Consider the following 21569-nt stretch of genomic DNA (forward strand, 5'->3'; position numbering starts at 1 on the left):
ATCAAACTTTATAGAGTGTAACCTTAATTTGTAAGAGAGACAGTTTTGTTCACTGTGGCCTTCAGGTAAACAGCGTATGAAACACACACAAAAGCACAAACACACAATTAACTTGATTACACTCACCCAGTACTCTCTCACGCAAATTAAACCATGAACCAATCACATATTTCACAGATAAATGCACACAGACATTACACTCAAAGGCACACAAACAAGCTTGCAAAAACACGCAGCTAACTCTCATTTAGAGTAAATCATCCATGGATGCCAATAAAGCAGCGGAATAAAAAAAAAAAAAATTTAAAAATAAAGTTTGAGTTACGGTGCTTGAACGGCGCAACGATCTCAGGTTCCACCCTGGCAATCATTTCCCAGAAACTGCTGAGGACAGACAGCAGTGTAATATCTTCCCTTCGCTGTAAATCAACCAAGCCAAACACCAAACAAATTATCAGACTCATACTGGATGTCCGGCGCAAATATACTTCCTGCTCTACGGTTTTTCTGAGAGTAAAACAGACTGAAGTCGTGGAAAGTTCAACGAGTTCCTAATGGTGAAACCATCACGAATGGTAAGAGTCCCACTGAGACCTCGGCCTTTCTTAGTGCCCGACCACCCCTGAGTACTGAACGTCTGGTTACATGACGCAGTCTGACAGGAGTCTCCGACGGATTGCCTGAGCAGGTTCAGAGGTTAATGCACCCCAACTTAGATGTCACTTTGGTTACACATTTGACCTTCAAAGGTTAGAACAACCTCCAGTGGTGTGTGTGTGTGTGTGTGTGTGTGTGTGTGTGTGTGTGTGTGTGTGTGGGGGGCCAGCGAGGAGTGATGCTCACTTATTTCTTAGTAGGAAAGGTCAGTTTGTTTTATGTCTTGCAGGAAAAAGTCCAAAAAGCAGAAAATATAATTTCAAAAATAACATAATAAAGTTTAAGAAAACATTTTATTTATAATGCCCTTTATATTTCAAATGAAATCAAAGTGCTCTACATCTCAAAGTAGAGCCGGATCAATATGCAGAAAATATATCCCAATATTTTTGACTCTACCTCGATATTGATTTTGCGGATATATTGTAGGGTTGACAATTTGTGCTTTGACAATTACTACAATCAGATTGTAGATAAATAACCTTGAGAAATAATGACTAAAGTAGGTAAAAGTAAATAGTAGTCTGCTGTGTTAAGAAATGTACATCACTTTACTGAAATGTATCCCTTTAAGCCAGGAAAAAACATGTACTGTGTCATCTTACGATGTCCAAAATGTAAGAAATATCAATATAATATTAATATATTGCCCAGCCCTATCTCAAAGGCTCAGCATTCTTTCTGTGGTGTCAAGTCAACCATGTGCAACGGGCCGGCTACATTGCACATTGCAACATATCACCGCGGTATGGTGGTTAAGCGCAACCCCCTTAAGAGACTAGCTGCAGGCGTCACGTGACCCTGGTATTGCGGTAATGCAGTAACCGTCCCAGCCCTACAGAAAATGATCAAATGCTAATAAATAAAACTGGAGGAATCCTAGTTCTTCAACACTTAAAAGTAAACCAGTGAGAGTTGTATTGAGTACCCGTGCCGTAGTGGATTTCCTACCTGTGGGGAACTCTGCATGCACTACAATGGTGTCTCCAGCTACCAGCGAGGGCACTATCCACGTGTAGCCGTAGCCCGTGATCCCAACAGAGTGAGCCACCTCGAAGATGGTGTTGGCCTCTTCTTTTGTGCTGTAGAGAAGAATGACGGGGCTCTGCAGCTTCTTCAGCTGGTTTTGGATCTTTGAATCTCCGTCGTCTACGGACATGTCGAGCAGTATAACTTCCTCCAGTTCCCAGCCCACAAAGCTGTTCTCGATGGTGCTACGGATCTGGATGGGACAGGGGAAGAATCAGAAGGTCAGAGGCTGATCACAAGAGAGAAGAGACCATTTGCAGAGGTTAAAATTAGAAGTATTATTACTTTGACAACCTTTTAATTTAGTTCTAGATCTTTTAAAACGTTAATCAGAGTAAATGTTACTTTTTATCAGCGTGGGGTGGGGCAAATATGTCAGAAAATGCAACGATGTTACAAAAAAAAGCGACAAAAACGCAAATTAAACAGCAAACATCAGAAAAAAGGTTGAAGAAACAATCTCCCCAGTCTTCGATTTGACTTTGTTGACAGATACTTTGCCAAAGAGACCTCTTTATTTCTTTTCTTCAATGCCCAGTAACAGATGTGATTTAAAGTTAGTACAGTACTTATTTAACTAAAAGTAAAATTTCAGATTTTTTTAACTACATTAAAAAGTAGAAATACAGAGAAAAAATAATCAATTACATTAATGTAAGTCCTTGTAATTAGTTACTTTCCACCTCTGGTAATTTGACATAGTTCCATAGTAACTCTTGCATTGTCCTATGAGGATTGACAAGGAGGAAAATCCTCAAAATATGGATCATAACAACGGTTCATAGGTGAAGCTCATACCAAGCACTGAATGCTTAAACATGGCTAATCTAAAATATTCTATTTATTTATACAGTACATTTCCCAGAACAGAGACGCAATATTTCCTTTGTGACATTAAAGTGATCAGGGAAGCTAACTTCTGTTGTTGTGCGTGTTTTGCCTTTTATGTTCTGATCATTGGTTAGTAAGTGAGTATAGTATTTCTAGAGCACTCAAAGAAGGACCAGTGTGCTGATAAAAATCATACAAATCATAAAATAAAAAGTAAAAACAAAACACACATAAGCAGAAAATCGTCCCAATCAACAACAACCAAAAGCAGCAATTTGTGCGTGTTGTTTCAGCTGAGTGCGGTTACCTTGGTGACAAAGTCCTGGTAACCCGGGTAGTACGTGGTGACGATGGAGAAGATGTACCAGTCGTACTCCTCCATGATATTTAGCATGACCGAAGCCTGCTGCTCGATGGAGGGGCCGAACTGAAAGAACATGGAGTCGTCATCCTGGAAGTGACAAGAGAGACGGACGCACAGAGGAACAAAGACACACAGTGTAAGTGGTTACGTAACAACGCTGGCCTCCACTTTAATTTAGTTGGCTTTACACACAGAGGAAAACAGATACTACTTGAAGGACGGCGGTGGTTTTGTAACATTATTGGTGGGAACATTAATTTAGCTGCCTTTATTCTCTCGCTCACGGAGGAGAAAGGCGAGAGGACACCAGCGGGCTTGTAATGATACCGGTCATGATTTTCATTAGTTGCCTTTATGACTCCTTTAATGAGTTTGTGCAAGGGGCCAGCTGGAGCAAATTCTGGGGACTCGAAGCCGATGTCCTTAATCTCGTTGATCATTTTCACCAATTTGTTTTATTACCTTGTTGAGACAATGCAATCCCAATATAACCGGTGAGGTGCTAGATATTAATGTCACTGATTGTACTAGAAATAGCACACGCACACACACAGACACACACACACACACACACGAACACTCTGGACACGCTGTACAGAAAAAAATTGACTAACTACATTAGTAGTAGCCCTTCCCTTGGAGAGGCTGAAACTAAATATGAGAGATACAGAAGGTACAACAATCCAACCGGCAGGGCAGTCAGAGACAGACACTTCAGCCTCGCTCACAGACTGATATTCGAGCCTTTGCAACCAGTGTTGAAATGGAATATTGAGCTGGACAGAAGAAGAGGAGGAGGTGAGAAATGCTAGTCTAGACGAGACTCTGCAGCTCGGCGACATGTCTGTGAGCCCAACTCCTGTAAGCACAACGCACAAAGTTCATGTTCTTTGATATTTGTGCTTCTAATGTGGGCAAATTAAAATGAATGAAAGGGATTTTGTTGTGTGTTACGATTGGGCACTGAATGTGGGTAAAGTCAGTTGTACAGTAGTCCAGATTGACAACAGTTCTTTTAAAACCACTTTGTACTGGGACACAACAGCAACCTTCGATGCCAGCAAGCCACACACTGAAAATGTAAATCTGGATTGTGCAACAGGTCCAGGTCTGTTTGATTCTTTCAGGGAATGATCGTAAAGAAGAACATGTTTACGGCATTTCCTCTCTAACTGGGACGTTTTATGACCAATTGGTGGGATTGCTGTGTGTACGAAGCTCACATAAGTGTTCTGTGTGACCAGTCAACTTCATTTTTTATTATATGTGGCGTTTTTTTTTTTTTGCGTGGTGCAAATGTTCCACCAAAACAAATCCCATGCCGGAGCTTAGAACCACCCAAGACAATTGTGATTGGTTTAATAATTGATTGTTTTTTTTTTAAAGGCAAAAGCGCTAAGCTTCTTATATTCTCCTATCGTGGAGTGTGTGTGTGGAGGGGTCAGACCTTACTCCAGCGCTGTGGAGATAGGTCTGGCAATGTGGACTAGGAAGGCAGGGGGTTGAAATCTCCCTAGCTCCTTAGGACTCTCTCTGTGCTTCAGTCAACATCAAAGGTTTCAAAATCATGAAATAATGATGCACAGGCCGATGTTGTACTCATGTTTCTCTCTGCTAACTGTAATCCATTTGTTTCTCAACTTTCGATTTCTTCTCTGCCCTTCTTTTTCTCTTACCCTTCATCCATCTCTATCTATTTCTTCTCTCGCTCTGCCGTCCCATTCATACCAGTGGAATTACTGCCAGGGCACAGTTATAATTGAATTTCCAGATTCCTGCACTCCAGTTCTACCCTTTATCCTCTGTACAGCACCCTGTTTTCCACCCATGTCCTCTGGCTTCCTCTTTCTATCTCTCTCTTCTTAAGAGCCGTATTAATGCACTGTCCAACACAGTCATTCAGAGTACCAGAGGTATGCAGAATTTTCATTAGCCTTTAAGAAAAGTACATGCAAAAAGAAGAGCAAGACAGAAGAAGTGAAAGAATGAGGGTGAGCGATATGGTAGGAAAAAATCCCTAGTGGGAGAGCACGTTGAATGATGAGAAACCTTGGGTCAAATGAAGTGCTGCAAAACACCTCTTTTCATTTATAGCAACAATAATTAAGGCCTGGCAACATTATCGCCTTCTGTTGGCACAAGGTGATCGATTAGTAAGAATTAAATTCCCAAAGGGCCAGCGAGTCAGTCAGCCAGACACAGGAAGCCAGCCAGCAAGGCTTTGAATAAGCTTCGGACACTCCGGTCACTGTCTTCTCTGTGGATCCATGGCTGACGTCAGCGCTGGCTACTGTAAACAGACAACAATACACTACGCCGCACAATACAGCACAATGAATGGCCAGAGGAGAAAGGGGAAAGAGAGATGGAGAGATCCGTCAACAGATGAAACCCGTAGAGGAGGAAACCGATAAGAGTAAAGAGAAAAACAGAGATAACTAAAAGGGAGAGAAAACGGAAGTAAGCACGCAAGAATAAAAGATAGAGATGTACAAAAGTGGCGAGGATGCAGCTGAGATATGAAGCCTCCAGAGGGACAGAGGCAGAGGACAATGTGGTGACAATGGGATGAATGGAGAGGAAGAGGGCAGGCCGGCAGACGGCTGTGATCCGGAGCGAGTGAGCAGTGAAGGGGGCAGGAAGCCAGGAGCCGGTGAAGGAGCAGGGAAACGGAGGTGTGGGTGAGTGGGTGAGTGTGTGTGTGTGTGTGTGTGTCAGGCAGTCAGCCAGCCATTTATGCAGGAGGAGGCTAAGCCTGAGTTGTTCAACCACAGTGGACTGATGCTGTCAGAGAGAGAGATGTGACACGTGCCCTCCTCGACGGGTAGTGTGTGTGTGTGTGTGTGTGTGTGTGTGTTAGTGTGTGTGTGTTTGTGTGTGTGTGTGTGTAATTCCCTCTAAGCACAGGCAGACACAAGTGGTTTTCTTGCTACTGGTTAATAGACGTCCTCGCTCCAAATCCACCGTTAAAAACTAATAAAACAACATTGATGAGAAAATTTAGAAATGGTGTTAGCATAACATAAACAATAACATGCACAGCATGTGGAATACCATTTACCAAAGTAAAATTCAGATGAACGAAGAAAAGAGTCTTTAACCGTTCACCCGTCTTTCCCGGAACACACACCATGTCCATGCTATCTGCCGCCCGCTGGTGCAACAGCACAACGCACGCAAGAGCAGCCCAACGAAACTTGTAAAGGACTGTTACTTAAACAGAAAAAAGTGAAGAATACAAATTACAAAATGTAATTCAAACAATTACAGTATGTGAGGTGGATAGAGACATGTCATATCTATGTATGTTTCCATGTGTGTGTGCCAGTTTGTGTAGTAGATGTCTGTATTGTGCTTCTTATTTTGACTGTGTGCACCTGCATGTCTGTATTTGTGTAGACGTGGCCTCAGTAGGGCTCTCTTTTACATATGTGCCTGTTTGTGTGTGTGTGTGTGTGTGTGTGTGTGTGTGTGTGTGTGTGTGTGTGTGTGTGTGTGTGTGTGTATGCATATTCCATGGTTGACAGGCCTTGGTCTGCCAGAGTTGCCTACTCCTAGAGCAGTTATTTGACTTGAAGGGGAGAGATAGTCAATAACTCAGGTATTTCAATTACACACACAGGGACACATCAGTGACTGCAAAAGAAATAGACCCACTTCCAATCTTGCTTTGTATTATTCACACACACACACACACACACACACACACACACACACACACACACACACTCGAATGGTTTTAAACACAGACTCAGACATGCACGCAAGTGTACGCACACACCTGCACGCACACACCCACACACAGCTGCATTCAAAAGCCACCCTCTAATAGAAAGGGCCCACTCAAACACACAACACAAAACACCAAATGACAAATCACAACTGCAATCACAGACTAATACTAGGGTGCTGCTTTTGGACACACACACACACACACACACACACACACACACACACGCACACACTTAACAGCACGATGAAACAGCCCGACTCACACTGCTAAACTGCTAAGAGTATTGTACACTGATCACAAAAAGCAAATATATAAGGGTACATGGTAACACGCTTTGATAGTTCAGGTGCACACATACACACATTTGCACTAATATTCGCTCTGTTCTGTACATAGTGTACCGAGTTCAAATGTTACCACAGGAAGCACTAAAGTTTAAGCTGCACAAACCATGTGTTTCCAGGACAACTTGACAGCTGACACAGTGTCTAAAGGCCCAGTGGTTTACATCAAACTATACAATAACACCGGAGAATATTAATTTCAGGTAATGTACTGTTCATGTCAGTTAGATGTTGTTACTGTTGTATTCAAGCCCTCTGATATTGATATTCACATCAGTATTACGGGGTAAATTTGTACTGATGTAATCGGAATTTTAAGGTAATACTGTTCACCTTTATTTGTCTGTCTTGGTTTTGTAACATCTTGAGTTCTAAGGGTTCTATCTTTTACATGTTATCCCTTGGATTGAATGTGTTTTGTAGATGCATGCATACTAAAGATCCTCAGTGTTATTATATAAACATCACACATTTATTTTCCTTTTTACAGACTATGGAGCAGCACTTCATTGAACTATCAGATTTTTGAACAGCGTTCTGCAGCACGTTCAGTTCACTAACTACGCTAGCGACAGATCAGAAATGTGCAACATCTGACTGTATTGTTCTTGTGGTTATTATTTGGTTTGATTTAACTGAAAGATGAAACATGGCCATGTGTATTTATATGCAAGTATGTGCATGTATATAATACATATAATTAAATAAAAAAGTTTTTTTGAAAAAATGAAATGAAAAATTTCACTTCATGAGTTTTTTATTAACATTAACATGAATTCCCCCAGCCTGCCTATGGTCCCCCAGTGGCAAGAAATGGGGATAGGAGTAAACCGAGCCCTGGGTTTCCTGGTCTGCCTTTGAGAAAATGAAAGCTCAGATGGGCCGATCTTGAATCTTGCCCCTTATGACATCATAAGGAGCAAGATTACCTCCCCTTTCTCTGTTTTGCCCGCCCACAGAATTTGGCCCACTCATGAGAGAGAGACATCATGGCTTTCAAACAATCTAAGTGGCAATTGGTTAAGGCCACAACCCCAGCCTCCAGCTTGCCCCCTCCGGGACTAGCTCTATTGGCTGTGATTCTGCACCAAGGCTGAATTTTAGCAAAGAGACTTCAGATACCGTATTAGGGGCCACTAAGGTCTATTTAAAAGCATCCATGCACCATGTCCTTGGACCTTTAACTTCTTCCTACTCCTTTTTTAACTAGGGAATCCTTATTTGAATAATTTACACACATTCTGAAAGATTTGTTTGCTGTGTACGTAGTATTAGTTGTTTTTTCTGAGGTGTGCTCAAATATACATTTTCTTGTTTATCTATTGTTTTTAACATGGTCAAAAAGCCTCTCTTCCTTCGGGCAGCTACCTCCGTCTCACCTGGGTCCGGTTCCAGAGATGCGTGTAATGGAGAGCAGCACTCACTGTGCAAATGGATTCATAAAACAAAACAAAAAGACTACTTGAAGAACCTCAGTTGTCTGAGTGCACATCGACTGATTGAATTGAATCTTTAAGTAATAGGGGGCACCCTTGCAAATTATCATTAGGTCTATTCATTTACGGTAAGACTGTGTATATGTGGATTTCAAAAAAATATATATAACAATTCTCACTAAGGTAATTATAGTTTAGAATTTTGCAGTAGGTTTTGTTTTAGTTTCGACTTTTCAATTTCATTTAGTTTATCAATCTGTCATAATTGAATTTATAAAGCACTTTACAACTACCAGCAGGTATCCAAAGTGCTTAACAAAATGAGTAGTTTATTAGTTTTCAGGGTGTGTTTGCTAGCTTTAATTTAGTTTCAGTTTATCAAAATAATAAAATTTTAAGGTATTCAGTTTTTTAACATGGCAGTATGGTTTCAGTTTAGGTCTAGTTTGTCTTCAAGGTTTTATTTTTTTTTAGTTTACTGACAATATTTTTCAATGCTTATTTCGTTAATGTGTTAGCCTACTATAACCCTGATAAACAGATGTTGGGTTTAGTGATGTTTGTTTCAGATCAGGAACAAGTCTTTGAAACTGTAAAGTTAAATAAAACAAAGAAGGGATAATACCCAATTAGAAATAAAGAGGAAAATCCTGAACTTCTGTGCCATGTGTTATTTTAAGATAACCGCTTGGATCAGGGTGGATTACACCTTACATGCTATGTGACTATCTGTCCTGAAATACTGATTTAACATACAAAAGCTACCATAGATACTGTCGAATTCATCGTACTTAGCCCAGTAAAAAAACTACTGGAATGTCCTTCCCCTAGCAACACTATTGATTCCAAGGCCTTTTTAACAAGCCGCTACATGTACAGTATACACCGTATAGGTGACGGGGCGAGAACAGTGTGAGTGGAAGAGAGACAAAGACTGAGATAGAAAGGTAGAGCAAGGCAGAGAGAGATGATGGTGATGTCTGTTGCTGGGAGGCTTTTGGCAATGCATATTTCTATCCTGTCTATAAAGGCTCCTTTGAACTTGAGCGGGGGAGGGGGGGGGGCGCTATTGACTGCTGCTGCAATGCCTGATGGAAAGAGAAGCTAGCGAGATAGAGACACACAGAGAGAGAGAGACAGAGAGGGAGAGCAAGACTGAGAGAAAAAGCAATGGAGGGATGAAAAAAGAGAGAGCTGGAGTGGGAGGTGAGGCAGGAAGGGGGGGGGGGGGGACAGATGGCCTTCACTTGAATATAGTGAATTTAAAAGACAGTGGGCAGAAGATATAAACTCAGCACAGCCACAGGCATTCTCTCTCTCTCTCTCTCTCTCTCTCTCTCTCTCTCTCTCTCTCTCACACACACACACTTGTTTCAAATGAAGCCACGTGCATTGAAATTACATATTGATGACAAGCCCTCCCTTTGCTCACCGTCATTGCTCTCTGTCCCTCTCCCACTCACACACTCTCTCTCTCACACACACACACACACACACACACACACACTCTCTACCTCAATTGAACCTCCCCTCATTCCCCGTATCTCATTTTTCCCTCTTCTTCGCTCTTCTCGTGCCTCATCATCACATTTCTTATCATGGAAGCCGACTTATCTTTAATCAAACACATACAAGCTTAATTAGCGTGCACATTTGTCAGACCCTCGCCTAATTAACAGTGACCTTATTTTAAGTACTTTCTGAACCTTAATTAAAGAAAACACAGGTCTTCATTAGTATATTTGACTCATTTTGCTCAACATGATTTAGATTGCAATGTAGCCACCCAGTCACAGCCTCTGCACCCTTCCAGGGGTTTAAAGACTGAAGAGAGACACAAATGCAAAAAGTCCAAAAAGAAACTGGAAGGAAATTAAAAAGACAGAGGGGCTGTTTTGATTCATATTTTGACGCAGTCAGATTTTAATGCCACTTAACACACACACACACACAAATGCACAGATCGTTTCTCACTGGCCCATTTCTGCTCTAAGTTTAGCAGACGACTCACCCAGGGGCCTCAGCAGTCTGATGCTTTCCTGCTGCTGCTGCGTTTGTCCCCTGGTCCTTGTGGAATGGTAATAGTTCTTTCTCTGAGTGTGTGTCTGTGAGTGTGTCTGGTAAAGTTAGGCCAAGGAGACTAAATAAGGTGGCTGGAGGGAAGCCTCAGTCTACAAAATATATGGACATCGTCTTGCTTTTACATCTGTGTATTTGTCTGTGGAAGAAGAATGGCTGGGTGAGGACATTGTGGTGTCCGAACAGCAATGCTGCGATGATGTGTTGATAAGAACGCTGCTTGACACTGTTCTTGATTATATTATTATTGATTATGTTTACTATATCAAAGATTTCTGCATCAATTTACAAGCTCCGCAGAAGCGTGGCGAGTGACCTAGCCCAATGAACGCTCTGTCTCTCAGTACATCAAACATTGCTTATGTAGGATACGTTCAGGTAACCTGTTAGATAACATATAGAGTTGTGAGCTGGCTGATGAAGGTCAGTGTAAAGTCTCTTGAGTTCTACACATCTAACTCACCGCTTTCCAACACCCCCTTCAAAGACCACTGCACTAAAATCACTATCCCTTTGCATTGGTAATTCAATAAAGATGACAGAGCTAATTTGAACTCTTATGACAGAACCTGATTCAAATTTATGAGCAGTTATATACTTCAATATATCGGCGCGCCAATATTATCGGCCCATATTAGGCAATTCCCGATATCGGTATCGGCATTTATATTGGCCGATCAAAAAAAAACAAAAAACTGCATCCTGATGAAGTTCCCTTGGCCTTTGGAGTAAAAATAGCCTCACATCATCACATACCATTAACTATACATAGGGATAGGCATGGGGAACCTCCCATAAGATCATCGCTCAATGCAAATAAAACCAGCTATTAGGCTAACTGAAATCAAACCGTGTCTATCTCTATGTCTGGTGAAGGGTATGTGATGATGTGGGGGGGGAGGACCAAGGGAACTTCATCACGATGCATAGTATCCTGGATCCATGATATAACTGGCCTTTAAAAATAGAAATGTGCCTGCCTCTATGGGAATTTAACATAGCCGTGTGTATACTTCTGCCCCCTGTATTTAAGGAAGGACATTTATTTATTTACAATACATTATTGAGGGGGGGAGGGGGGCAATAAGGTCCAGATGAGGGATGTTATTAATCCATTTATTCCCTCTCCACTCTCTCCGTCTGTCCTCTGCCATCTCGTCTACTCCTGTCATATCTACTGATTTCAATCATCCACTATGACTTGCCCTCAAGTCTCGGCTCTCCATCTCTCCACCTATTATCCCTCTCTCTCCCGTCTTCCCTCCCGCTAGCATTCTTTCCTCCTTCCTCCTTTTCCATACTTTTGACAACCTCTGTAACTTTTTCCATCCTCCACGGCTAAATGTCTCTCTTCTCTTTCCTTCTGTTATATTCTTCCTCCCTCCTTCCTTCTCTTCACATATCATCAGCATCCCAGGGTGCACCTGGGCTGTGCTGTCAGTTGTAGGCCCAGAGCCATCATCATGCTGGGGCTGTTTCTCGACACTTCACACCATGAAAACTGAAGTACCCTCAAAAAACACATACGTTATCATCCCCCCTCCCCCCTATTTTACAGTTCATCGACGATGCATTGGTACACGCAACAAAGCGAGGGCCGAAATCAACATTTACGCTTGAGAAACTGTTTTCAGCCTATAAAGGAGAGTGAAACAAGAAACCATCCAATATCAGAGAAAAGAGACAGAGCGAGGAGGAGGAGGAGAGTGCGAGAGCCGAGTAGAGAGCAAAGGGAAATAGAGTGAGAGTACAGTTGATATGTGCTTCTGTGTTCTTTTCCTGGCAACACGATAAAGGCTCGCCCTCAGTCACTGTCAGCGGCGAGACCACCCTTTCTATCTCCGTTCCCCCTCCTCCTCCACACCCTCCGTAGCTCTACACTCCCATTCCCTTCCCTAGGCAAAGACTACCCTCTCTATCTCACTCCTCTTTTATCTCCACCGCCCTCTCTCTCCCCCGATCCCCTGCGTTTTACATTTACATTTAAGGTGTTTAGCCGGCACTCTCATCCAAGTGCGACTGCGGAATACGCCCCGAGTCCTCGTTCTCCGACCCCTCATGAAGCATGGGGTGCAGAGGTCGACGACGCGGCGGCTCGATGACAAATAGAAGAAATGTTCTGTATGACTGGAATGAATAGACTGAAAGAAAGAAATTACTAGGAGGCAAGTGCTAAAGAGAAAGCTGGGAAAGGTTTGGGGCGCTTTCACACCTATAGTTTGGGGGACAAGGTGTGGTTCGGGGGGGGGGCCTTTCACACTGCACTTAGTCAAATGCACCAAACACCATAAACACACGTCACACGGTGGATACGTTCGTTTGTTTATTTGAAAAAATATCCGAATCTGGTCGACACTTCTGTTCTCAAAAAGAATGGAACACCACCAAATTCATAGCATTTTGGGTTGATGTCACGCAGACGACCAGCGACGTATGGCCAGAACAGCCTCTGGATCTGAAAGTTATCATTCCTTTAATCATATATAAGCAGTGGTGAAGTCTAAAGTATTTAATGTATTGTAATGTAGTGGGTATACTTTACAGTGTACAGTGTGTATGGGCCTATATGGGTCAGAATGGGCCTTTTGGGGGGAAACATTTCCTGCATTCCGGCACACTTTTATGCATCAATTTACGATGGATATACCTTTATTTAGCCAATTTGAAGAAAAAAAACAAAGATTCAAAATACATCAAAATTATAATATAAAGTATGTTGTCATGTGTCATTGCACATTTTTAAGTGGGTACATGTAGATCCTGGAGTTTCTTAGTGTGTTTACTTGCGTATACCTGAGTAACACGTAGACTACACCACTGTATAAGTCTGTAAATTGTGTGCAAGTTTGAAATTGCAGGTTAGTAAATGCTCTGTTTTTGGTACGTTTCTAGTGTTTGGGTCTTAGTGGGTTCTCATCTGCAGTGAACCGAACTCTAGTTCACATGGAAGCAAACTGAGACCCTCCAATTTAAGCGGACCAGAGTTTGTGCATTTGGTTTGCACCAGACTTTGGATAAGCTTTCCCACGGCCCCAAACAAAACAAACTATCAGACCAAAGGCTCTAGGGTTTGTTTTAAATGGACCAAACGAGGTAGGAGTGAAAGCAAACCTTATATGTGTCCCATCTCTCATCTCTGATTCAAACAGACCACCCCGTCTCGGTCTACTACCCCATCCCTCAATTGTTAGGCTCCCCCAGTGAGGACTCCTTTCATACAATGTGAGGAAAATTCAAATTCAAATCTGCTTTATTGGCACGACAGTGGCAAGGAGGTGGTCTCCACAACGGAACATGTTAGAAGACGGGCTAAGACAATAAGCCTATCTGTATGCTCTTCGTCTCCTACCTCACTCGTTCCAGTCTTCCCTCCCTGATTAACTAACCCTGTTTTTGCTGCCTAAAGCCCTGCGCAAGCACTTAAAACCCTTTTCTCCTCCACACGCCACCCTCTCTCCTTTTTCCCAGTCTCTTAAGATGCTAACGTGTAGAGACACTCCCTCAGTATGTCACCATCACATCTTTTCTTTTTTAGAACTTGCGGTTATCTAGGTGTGTGTCTGTGTATGTGTGTGCGTGTGTGTGCGGGTGTGCACGCACGCATGTTTGTGTACACCGATGTGTGTTTGTCATCCTTGAAAAAAAAGTGCAGCCAGTGAAGCTTTAAAAAAAGACAAGACAGCGGTGAGCCCGAGTTGCATGTACCAGAGATGTGAGAGGTTGTTCAGCTTTAGGGCAGTTGGAGTCAAATCCTGCCCGCTGGACTGGTGAATATTTCAGACGGTTTCAATCATAATCCTGTGATTTATTCACTTCCTCAGCGTCCTTCCATCTCTGTCTGTCATCAAATTAGTTCTATTGGCATGATCATTATTAAAGTAAAATCACAAAAAAACACATTTTTGATGCTATTCGTGTTCTGCATTTTATTTTCAGCAATAGCCATTCAATGTATTTACATTCTGTTCTCTTTAGATAGTATTTTTCATCGTTACTGAACTACATCTGCTGCAGACTTTTGCGATGACTTTTGCAGCTTTAGCCTTTAAGCAAGACATCCCGTATATAACCACCAAGTGCACATATTAGATAATAGGCCTCTTGTTTTGAAATGAGTCGGTTTGAAACTAGTCCATGTCCATGAAGTTCCACTTCCGGGATTGCTCGGTGCTAAATGCAGCCCCTGAAGATTGTGATTGCTTTGAAGAAATGCCAATAAACCAGAGCAGGATTTTCTCCCAGTCCGGAATGCTGTGTGGACTAGCCAGAAGGTCTGACAATGCAAGACTAGTTGGAAACACACAACAACAGGACTCAAATTTTTGCTTCACAACATAAGACAAATTCCCAGGATGTCATGCCGCATGTGATCTTAGTCACTGATATCATACTCAAACCACACTATTGCTGCTACTGCTGCTGTTTCACATTAAAAGCTTTCCACTGGCGAAACGAGGCAAGGCTTTTATTTTGAAGAGTTTGTTTTGGCTGCGCAGGTAACAGGTACACATTTGCTCCTCTGCTGGAAAACAAATATCAAACTCTATGAAAATACCACACTATTATGATAAAACGATGAGATGTAGTTTAACAGTGGAATGGTAACGGGTTGTTCTGCTGGTTTTTCTTCAGGCGAAAAGTGACGTGCTCTGACATGTTTTGCTTCTTCGATCTATTTATCCAAGTAAATGTTGTGTGTTGAGTGTGTTGAATAATCTTGAGTTTGATTTTCTTTAAAAATGAAGACTTTGTTCTTTTGTCTTTCTCCATGCTGCAGTGTAGCAGGCAGTGCCTCTTCCTTGTCAGAACTGACACAGTTGGGTTTTTTCTCTGAGCCTCTGTGTTCACTACTCTCAACAACCTGGTTATGGTCACTCAGTCTATATTTGGCTCATGTCTTTTTGCATTTTTGGGTCGCTCACAGAGCCCAGATAATGGGCTACTTGGTATTGTTGTGTTATTATGGACCCCACGTAACTTCTAGGAAAGGCCCGCCATCTGACCCAGTCCGTTGGGGTTAGGCATTGACCTCGAGTGGTTAGGTTAACCCTAACCCTTACCCTAGCCGAATGGTCAGGGGATAGGACCTGAACAAATCCGGTTATGTGACTTTGTGTTAGCATGGACGCCTGGCCAATAGTGGTATGTGAATGCTATTAAAGGGGGGCCTTTCCTAGAAGTTGCATGAGTTCCATAATGACGCGATAGGGCCGGGTCCTTGCTAAATAGCAATAAAGTTTTTGCAGTAGATATCCAATAGTGGACTTTTCTTTTACCTTTTCACATTGTATTATATAATATATGTAGTACACATGTAGACACTGCAGATGCATGTTTTGTACATGGCTTTATGTTGTGCAGGCCAATGCATGCATGCACACATGCAAAAAGGGGTTGCTTCTGCAGACACTGTTAGATGTCAGTATAAAGCATGTGTGCAAGCGTGTTCCATACAGTATGTGATAACCATACAGTAAGTGCTTTGGTGCCTGCACAACTGTTTGCATATTAAGTCTGTATGTTTGTGAATCTGCAGAGACTGGAAGATACATGTATCTGTTTTCTGTTTTGCCTCTTGAATTTTGTATGTTTTTGTTCTTCTTTTAAGTCTCAGCCCTTCAGAGGGTGGTGGGGAAAGAGGGATTTGGAGAGAACGGTTAAGAGAAACATTCTGTGGAGTGGGCACAGCATGATGCAATACAGTCCATCAGCACATTTGTGGTATATTTAAGTGAACTGTTATACCACCTGAAGATACACTAAAGAGAGAACGCAATAAAGTCACAATAAAAACTGCTAAAGGGACTAGAGATGTTAGATTTAGCCAAATGCTTCAATCTTATATATTTACATAAATGTTCATTAATACGCACTGTCCCTTTTAAATAAATAAACTCAATCTCAAGTGAATGATGTAACTGTACTTTCTTCTTCCGACGTTTGCCACCTTTGTCTCTTTGTTCCTCTCTCTCTCACAAACACACACTCTAGAACACACTTGTGGCCCATCTTCCCTCTCCCTCTGCGTGCTGCAGTGACAGGCGTCCTCTGTGGCTGCCAAAGCCTTTTAACCACAACAATATCTAAATGGCACACAATGGCCCATTAGAGTCATCAAGCCGTTAAACCAGCAACCAGCACCTTCTACCTGGCAAGTAGGACTATTTCATTCACCCTGCCACCCCTGCACACACACACACACACAAACACACACACACACACACACACACACACACACACACACGCACACAATCCATTATTCTCTTCCTGTCCTCATCCACGTGCTCCCTCTTTCTTTTATCTCTTCCTCTGCTTCTGTTTTACCACTCCTCTCACCCTCGCTTTTGCATGTGCACACTCTCACTCACGTGAACTACATCTCTCTCTTTCTTCATACCCCTGGCTTTTCTCTCTCTCTCTCAGCGAACAACGGCACACAATCAGTCACGATCGATTAACAGATTTCACACTGCTGGACACGGCGTTTACAAAGAACCTGATGAAATGAAAGGAAGGAGCGAGCCGAGACAATAAGGAGAACAGAGAGAAAAGGTTTAGCGTGTGCTGGGTCAATAGTAAGGGGATCGCCACATACTGTAAGAACATCATACCTGCAGAGGCACTTCAGAACATGAATGAGAGGGAAGTGGAACATGTTTGAAAATTAAAACAGGGCCTACGGCTTTGGCAACAACGCCCGTCTGTCACGTCAATAAAGCTCACCTTTGAACTGAGGGTGAAGAGAAAGGGGATGGGGACAGCAGGGCACAGGAAAGCCTGGCCGACAAACTGCTCAGATCCATACTTTTTCCCCCCTGAATAATAAGCATAGTGGAGAGAAGATTATTTTCTTAATTGGGGGATTTTCTACTAGCTCAGACAGTGTGTACTTTACTTACACTTTCCATGAAATGCTTATTTATTCCACTACATTTCAGAGGGGCATTTTGTAAGTTCTACTCCACTACATTTATTTGATAAATGTCACCCGTCACTTTTCAATTCCCATTTTGCCTTGCCTTGTTACAGCTGCAGCTACCCAACAGGGTATCACGTAGTTGAAATGAGCTCTACGTCGAACCCCTACCACATGCTGATACGTTTGTACTTAACTTTGGCATCACACAGGTCCACAGTTTCCTAATCTATATCAACGACATTCCACTTTCGTGATTGCTTCGATGCCGACGGAAATTCCACAGCCGGACCCTCCTCCGCGGCGCTGTGGAGGAAGGTCTGGCATTGAGAGACTAGCAATTTCCTAATGCTTTCCTTGAAAGCCTCAAGAAGGGAACTATGTTATTTGGTACTGTTACACAGAAACTAGAGTTTTAAGACAGCTTTTTGATGGTTAGTTACTTTAAGATTCATAAGCAGTTGTCATTTAAGGAACTGCTCCACTTAAAGCCAAGATATATTCACCAATCCACCCCTTTATTGAGTTATTGGAAACTTCCTTCATCCATTTATATTGGATTGTATTTTGTATGTACTTTTGTAGCATCTCTCTGTCCCTAATTTCCTGTCGTCTCTGCACCATCTTCAATAAAGACAGATGTGGTCAAATGTATTTTTAGAAGCCAGCTAAAGCTTGAAAGTGTAAACCAAATGATAAAAATAAATGTTGTTTGTGCCAAACTCAACCCTTATAACCTGACTTTCTGCCTGGTTCACCTTGATATAAATATCAAGCTACACAGAGTTTACAGCTAAGAAATATTTGCATTTTACAAACAAAAACTGTTGGAAGTCTGTGAAGGAAAGCAGTGTTTTCTAAAGACCTCCTGGTGACGTGTGAACCCAGGCCTGCAGTGACCCATAAAGCACCAGGGGTGAGGATATCACCCACAGGTCCTGGGTATTGAATCCAACATTTTTGATGAGTTTGGTTTGATCATCCTGAATAATGATGGTTAAAGAGAATCAATCCGAGCACCTCTTTCCAGCCACTGATTCACAGCTGGGTTTATAACAAATAGAAGCCGCCTATAAATCCTTTACTGGCCGATTAACCCCTTGGCTGTGATTTCACACGCATAAACACTTCTGATGTATGGTTTTCTACATCCATAAGCACTGGTTATGAATTCACATCTTGTCAGCCGGCTCCCATCCCCCTTCCGTGTCTCCTCCCTCTCCGCTTGACAGTTGGTTGCAACAGCAGCCACAGGATTCACACTGTGGAGGTGCGAGCTATCCTCCCTCGCCCTCACTGCGCCTCTGTGCGCATGCACGGATGCATGGGTGCACGAATGCACATGTATGGGTTCAGTGCTGCGGCAAACTCAAAGATGCACATCTGAAAGCAAGTGTACGTGCACATTAGGTGCACCTGTGTACATTCAGTCGCATTCATACATGCATGCAGACACACAGACAGACACACATACACACACACACACACACACAAACACACACACACCAGCTGTGGTCTGAAAGCCAGGTTTTGGCAGTCACATCCACTTTCTCCTCGCCTCCCTGCACGCTGTGTCACTGAACAGAAGTTGAATCCTGCATCTGGAAACTGGTGGTGACTCACACACACACACACACACACACACACACACACACACACACTTACATGTATGTGTCTCACACACTAATACACTTCTTGGAAAAGCAAAGCATGTGCACGTAATGGCAAGTATTTATTGGACATACAGACTCTGCAGTATCATCCAGCCTTCCTGTCAGAGAGTGAGAAGAGAGGAAGGAAGATACCCAAAATAGAATTTCAAATGTTTTCCAATCTACATCTACGCTACACTATTTGTGTTTTGCCATGCCCTCTCACCTTGGTATTATTACTGTTCTCATCCTTCTCAGTTTGCTTCATCACGTCTCTCCTCTGAATCTTCCACCATCAAAAGAATCTGAATTCTTAAAACGTATTAATTTTGAAAACGTGCTAAAAATATCTGCCAAAACATGGTATCACTGAGGTGCATTAACAAACACAGAAGAGGGACCAGGGTTGCGCACATCCAGGCAAAAGATACTCAGGTGCGAGACAAAAAAAACTCTTCCACAGCACCGCACTAAGAGGTTGGCACACTGTTTGTCTGCAAATGAATAGTTTTCTCTCTCTCTCATTTCTCTTTTCAAGGCAACGTTTCCATCTACAAGATCTTCCTCGGGCCAAGAAACACAGAAACACATTAACACACACGCACACTTTAGCAACTTAGCCACTAGGTTTGTTTAAGAAAGTATAAAGCTATTACACATAGAAAAAGAGATATGTGGCACCTTGTTTTTGACCTAAAGCTACCGTGATAACAGATATAATGGAAATGAAGGTGAGACACATGTGAACTGTAAACACAAAGCAGCGCCGTCGCCAACATGGATTCGATAGAGAAAGGCAGGCGGGCTGCATTCACCTGACAAATCCCACAGCAGGTAATGGAGTCACAGTGCTGCACTGTAAGCCGCTGTGCTTTGCATGATAGTGTATTTGCGCGATGAGTTGCCTCGCCTCAGAAAGTACTTCAAGGGTATGAAAGCAGCCATAATGTATTGCACACTCACGGGCTGAGAGCGAGTGAAGTAACAGTATTTACCGAGCAGGTGAGGGAGGTGACATTAAAGTACATGCACAAACACTATATGTATACATTAATGTACATGCACATATAGATACTGCATACAGTCTGCTAAGGACATAATTGGAACCAACTTGCAAAATCCATAACTGCCAACTGTTGCACTATATTCAATGTTTTATTAAACAGTTGAATAGTTGTAGAATGCTAATGCAGGCCATTAAATAAGTTAGTTAATGCCTTAAGTAGCAAATGATTCCATGTCATACATCCTTGTCCTTTTATGCCAAATGTATGCAATGATCACAAAATAATTACTAAGAAGTTATGGAAGAAAAATATGTTTTTTTCCTATTAGTATTAAAGTAAATGAAAAATTGCTACTTTTTCAAAAGCAATCTTCCATGATTTTTCTCAAGTTCTGTAAAAAGAAGGACATTTAAAGCTATAGTGCGTAGATTCTGTCGCCCCCCCCCCGATGAATTCTAAGTAATGATAACAAAACTGTTGGCGAGTCCACATGATACAAGCCTTCCGTGATCGCGCACCCCCCCACCCCTACTTCACACAGTTGCTAGTAGCAAAGGAGGATACAGATGATTAAAAAACCTGATGGACTCTTCAGAAGAGGTCATTATCTTTACTTGAGCTTCTGCGCGGGAAGTCACCAGACGCCACAATCTCAGTCTTAATTAGTTTTGTATCAACTCATTTGGCAATGGCTTGAATGTAACAGCCGTTCATTAACACCCAAAAGTTACCCACTAAAGCTTTAAAAGGGGTTACAGAGAAAACACAAGATTAAAATAATCATACTTTACAAACACTGCTACAAAGTTAGGTTCCATTACATTCAATGCCAATTAGCAGCATTGGTGAGCAATAAAAGAGGTCTGGAAATGTGCACTTTGATATACGAGTTGATGAGACAACTCACGGAGCTTCAAAGAGGCCAAAATGCCTGTGTCCAAAGTGCAGCTGCACTGACCAAAGAACTGCACATCTATTTATGGCTTTAAGCTGAAACTAACCAGCCAGGACGTGATGGACATACACAGCACAGGAGGACTGACAAATGCTTAATGTCACACAGGGGATGCAGACTTCAGCCTGGCACTGGAGGCTAAACTACTCAACTGTATATAAAAATACATACAAACGCAGTTAAGCTCCACCGTGAACAGCTACGACAGTAATATATACTTACACATTGATGCATTAGTATTAACTAATAATATCATATTAGCCTATAATAATGCTTAACATACACTCATAGCCATTTTACCACACAAGTACTTTGACTGTAGAATTTTAAAGTAAAGTTTTTTAAAGCATCCAGGCTCCACCTCTGCCTCTTTCCGCTCTGCGATATTAAATCATTATCTCACCGGGATTCTCATTAGATGGAAAGAGGCAGGTGCTTCATCATTGGCATTTGGTTTCCATCAGGCCTTCACGCTGTCCTCCTCAGAGTAATGCGCTCAGCGTGGAACATGACTTACTGTTTGCTTTGTTTGTCTGGCTTGTGTGCATTCAATAGGGATGGGGGGG

The 21569-nt window shown here is 42.3% G+C and overlaps 1 protein-coding gene and 1 long non-coding RNA gene across 2 annotated transcripts in view; one reads left to right on the forward strand and one right to left on the reverse strand.

Moving 5' to 3' along the window:
* Window positions 1–21569, reverse strand: part of LOC117958063 (glutamate receptor ionotropic, NMDA 2B-like) — a 131487-nt gene that overhangs the window by 53511 nt on the left and 56407 nt on the right. Inside the window, exons 5-6 of the mRNA XM_034894314.1 lie at window positions 2825–2968; window positions 1609–1879 (exon numbers count right to left, since the gene is read on the reverse strand). Coding sequence (XP_034750205.1) covers window positions 1609–1879; window positions 2825–2968 — 415 coding nt within the window. The remainder of the gene's footprint in view (window positions 1–1608; window positions 1880–2824; window positions 2969–21569) is intronic.
* On the forward strand, window positions 14026–15187 carry LOC117958064. The gene is made up of 3 exons (XR_004659642.1): window positions 14026–14083; window positions 14952–14954; window positions 15177–15187. It is a non-coding gene; the product is annotated as an uncharacterized LOC117958064 (long non-coding RNA).

Source organism: Etheostoma cragini, chromosome 15 (genome assembly GCF_013103735.1).
Source record: "Etheostoma cragini isolate CJK2018 chromosome 15, CSU_Ecrag_1.0, whole genome shotgun sequence".
Classification (NCBI taxonomy): Eukaryota; Metazoa; Chordata; class Actinopteri; order Perciformes; family Percidae; genus Etheostoma; species Etheostoma cragini.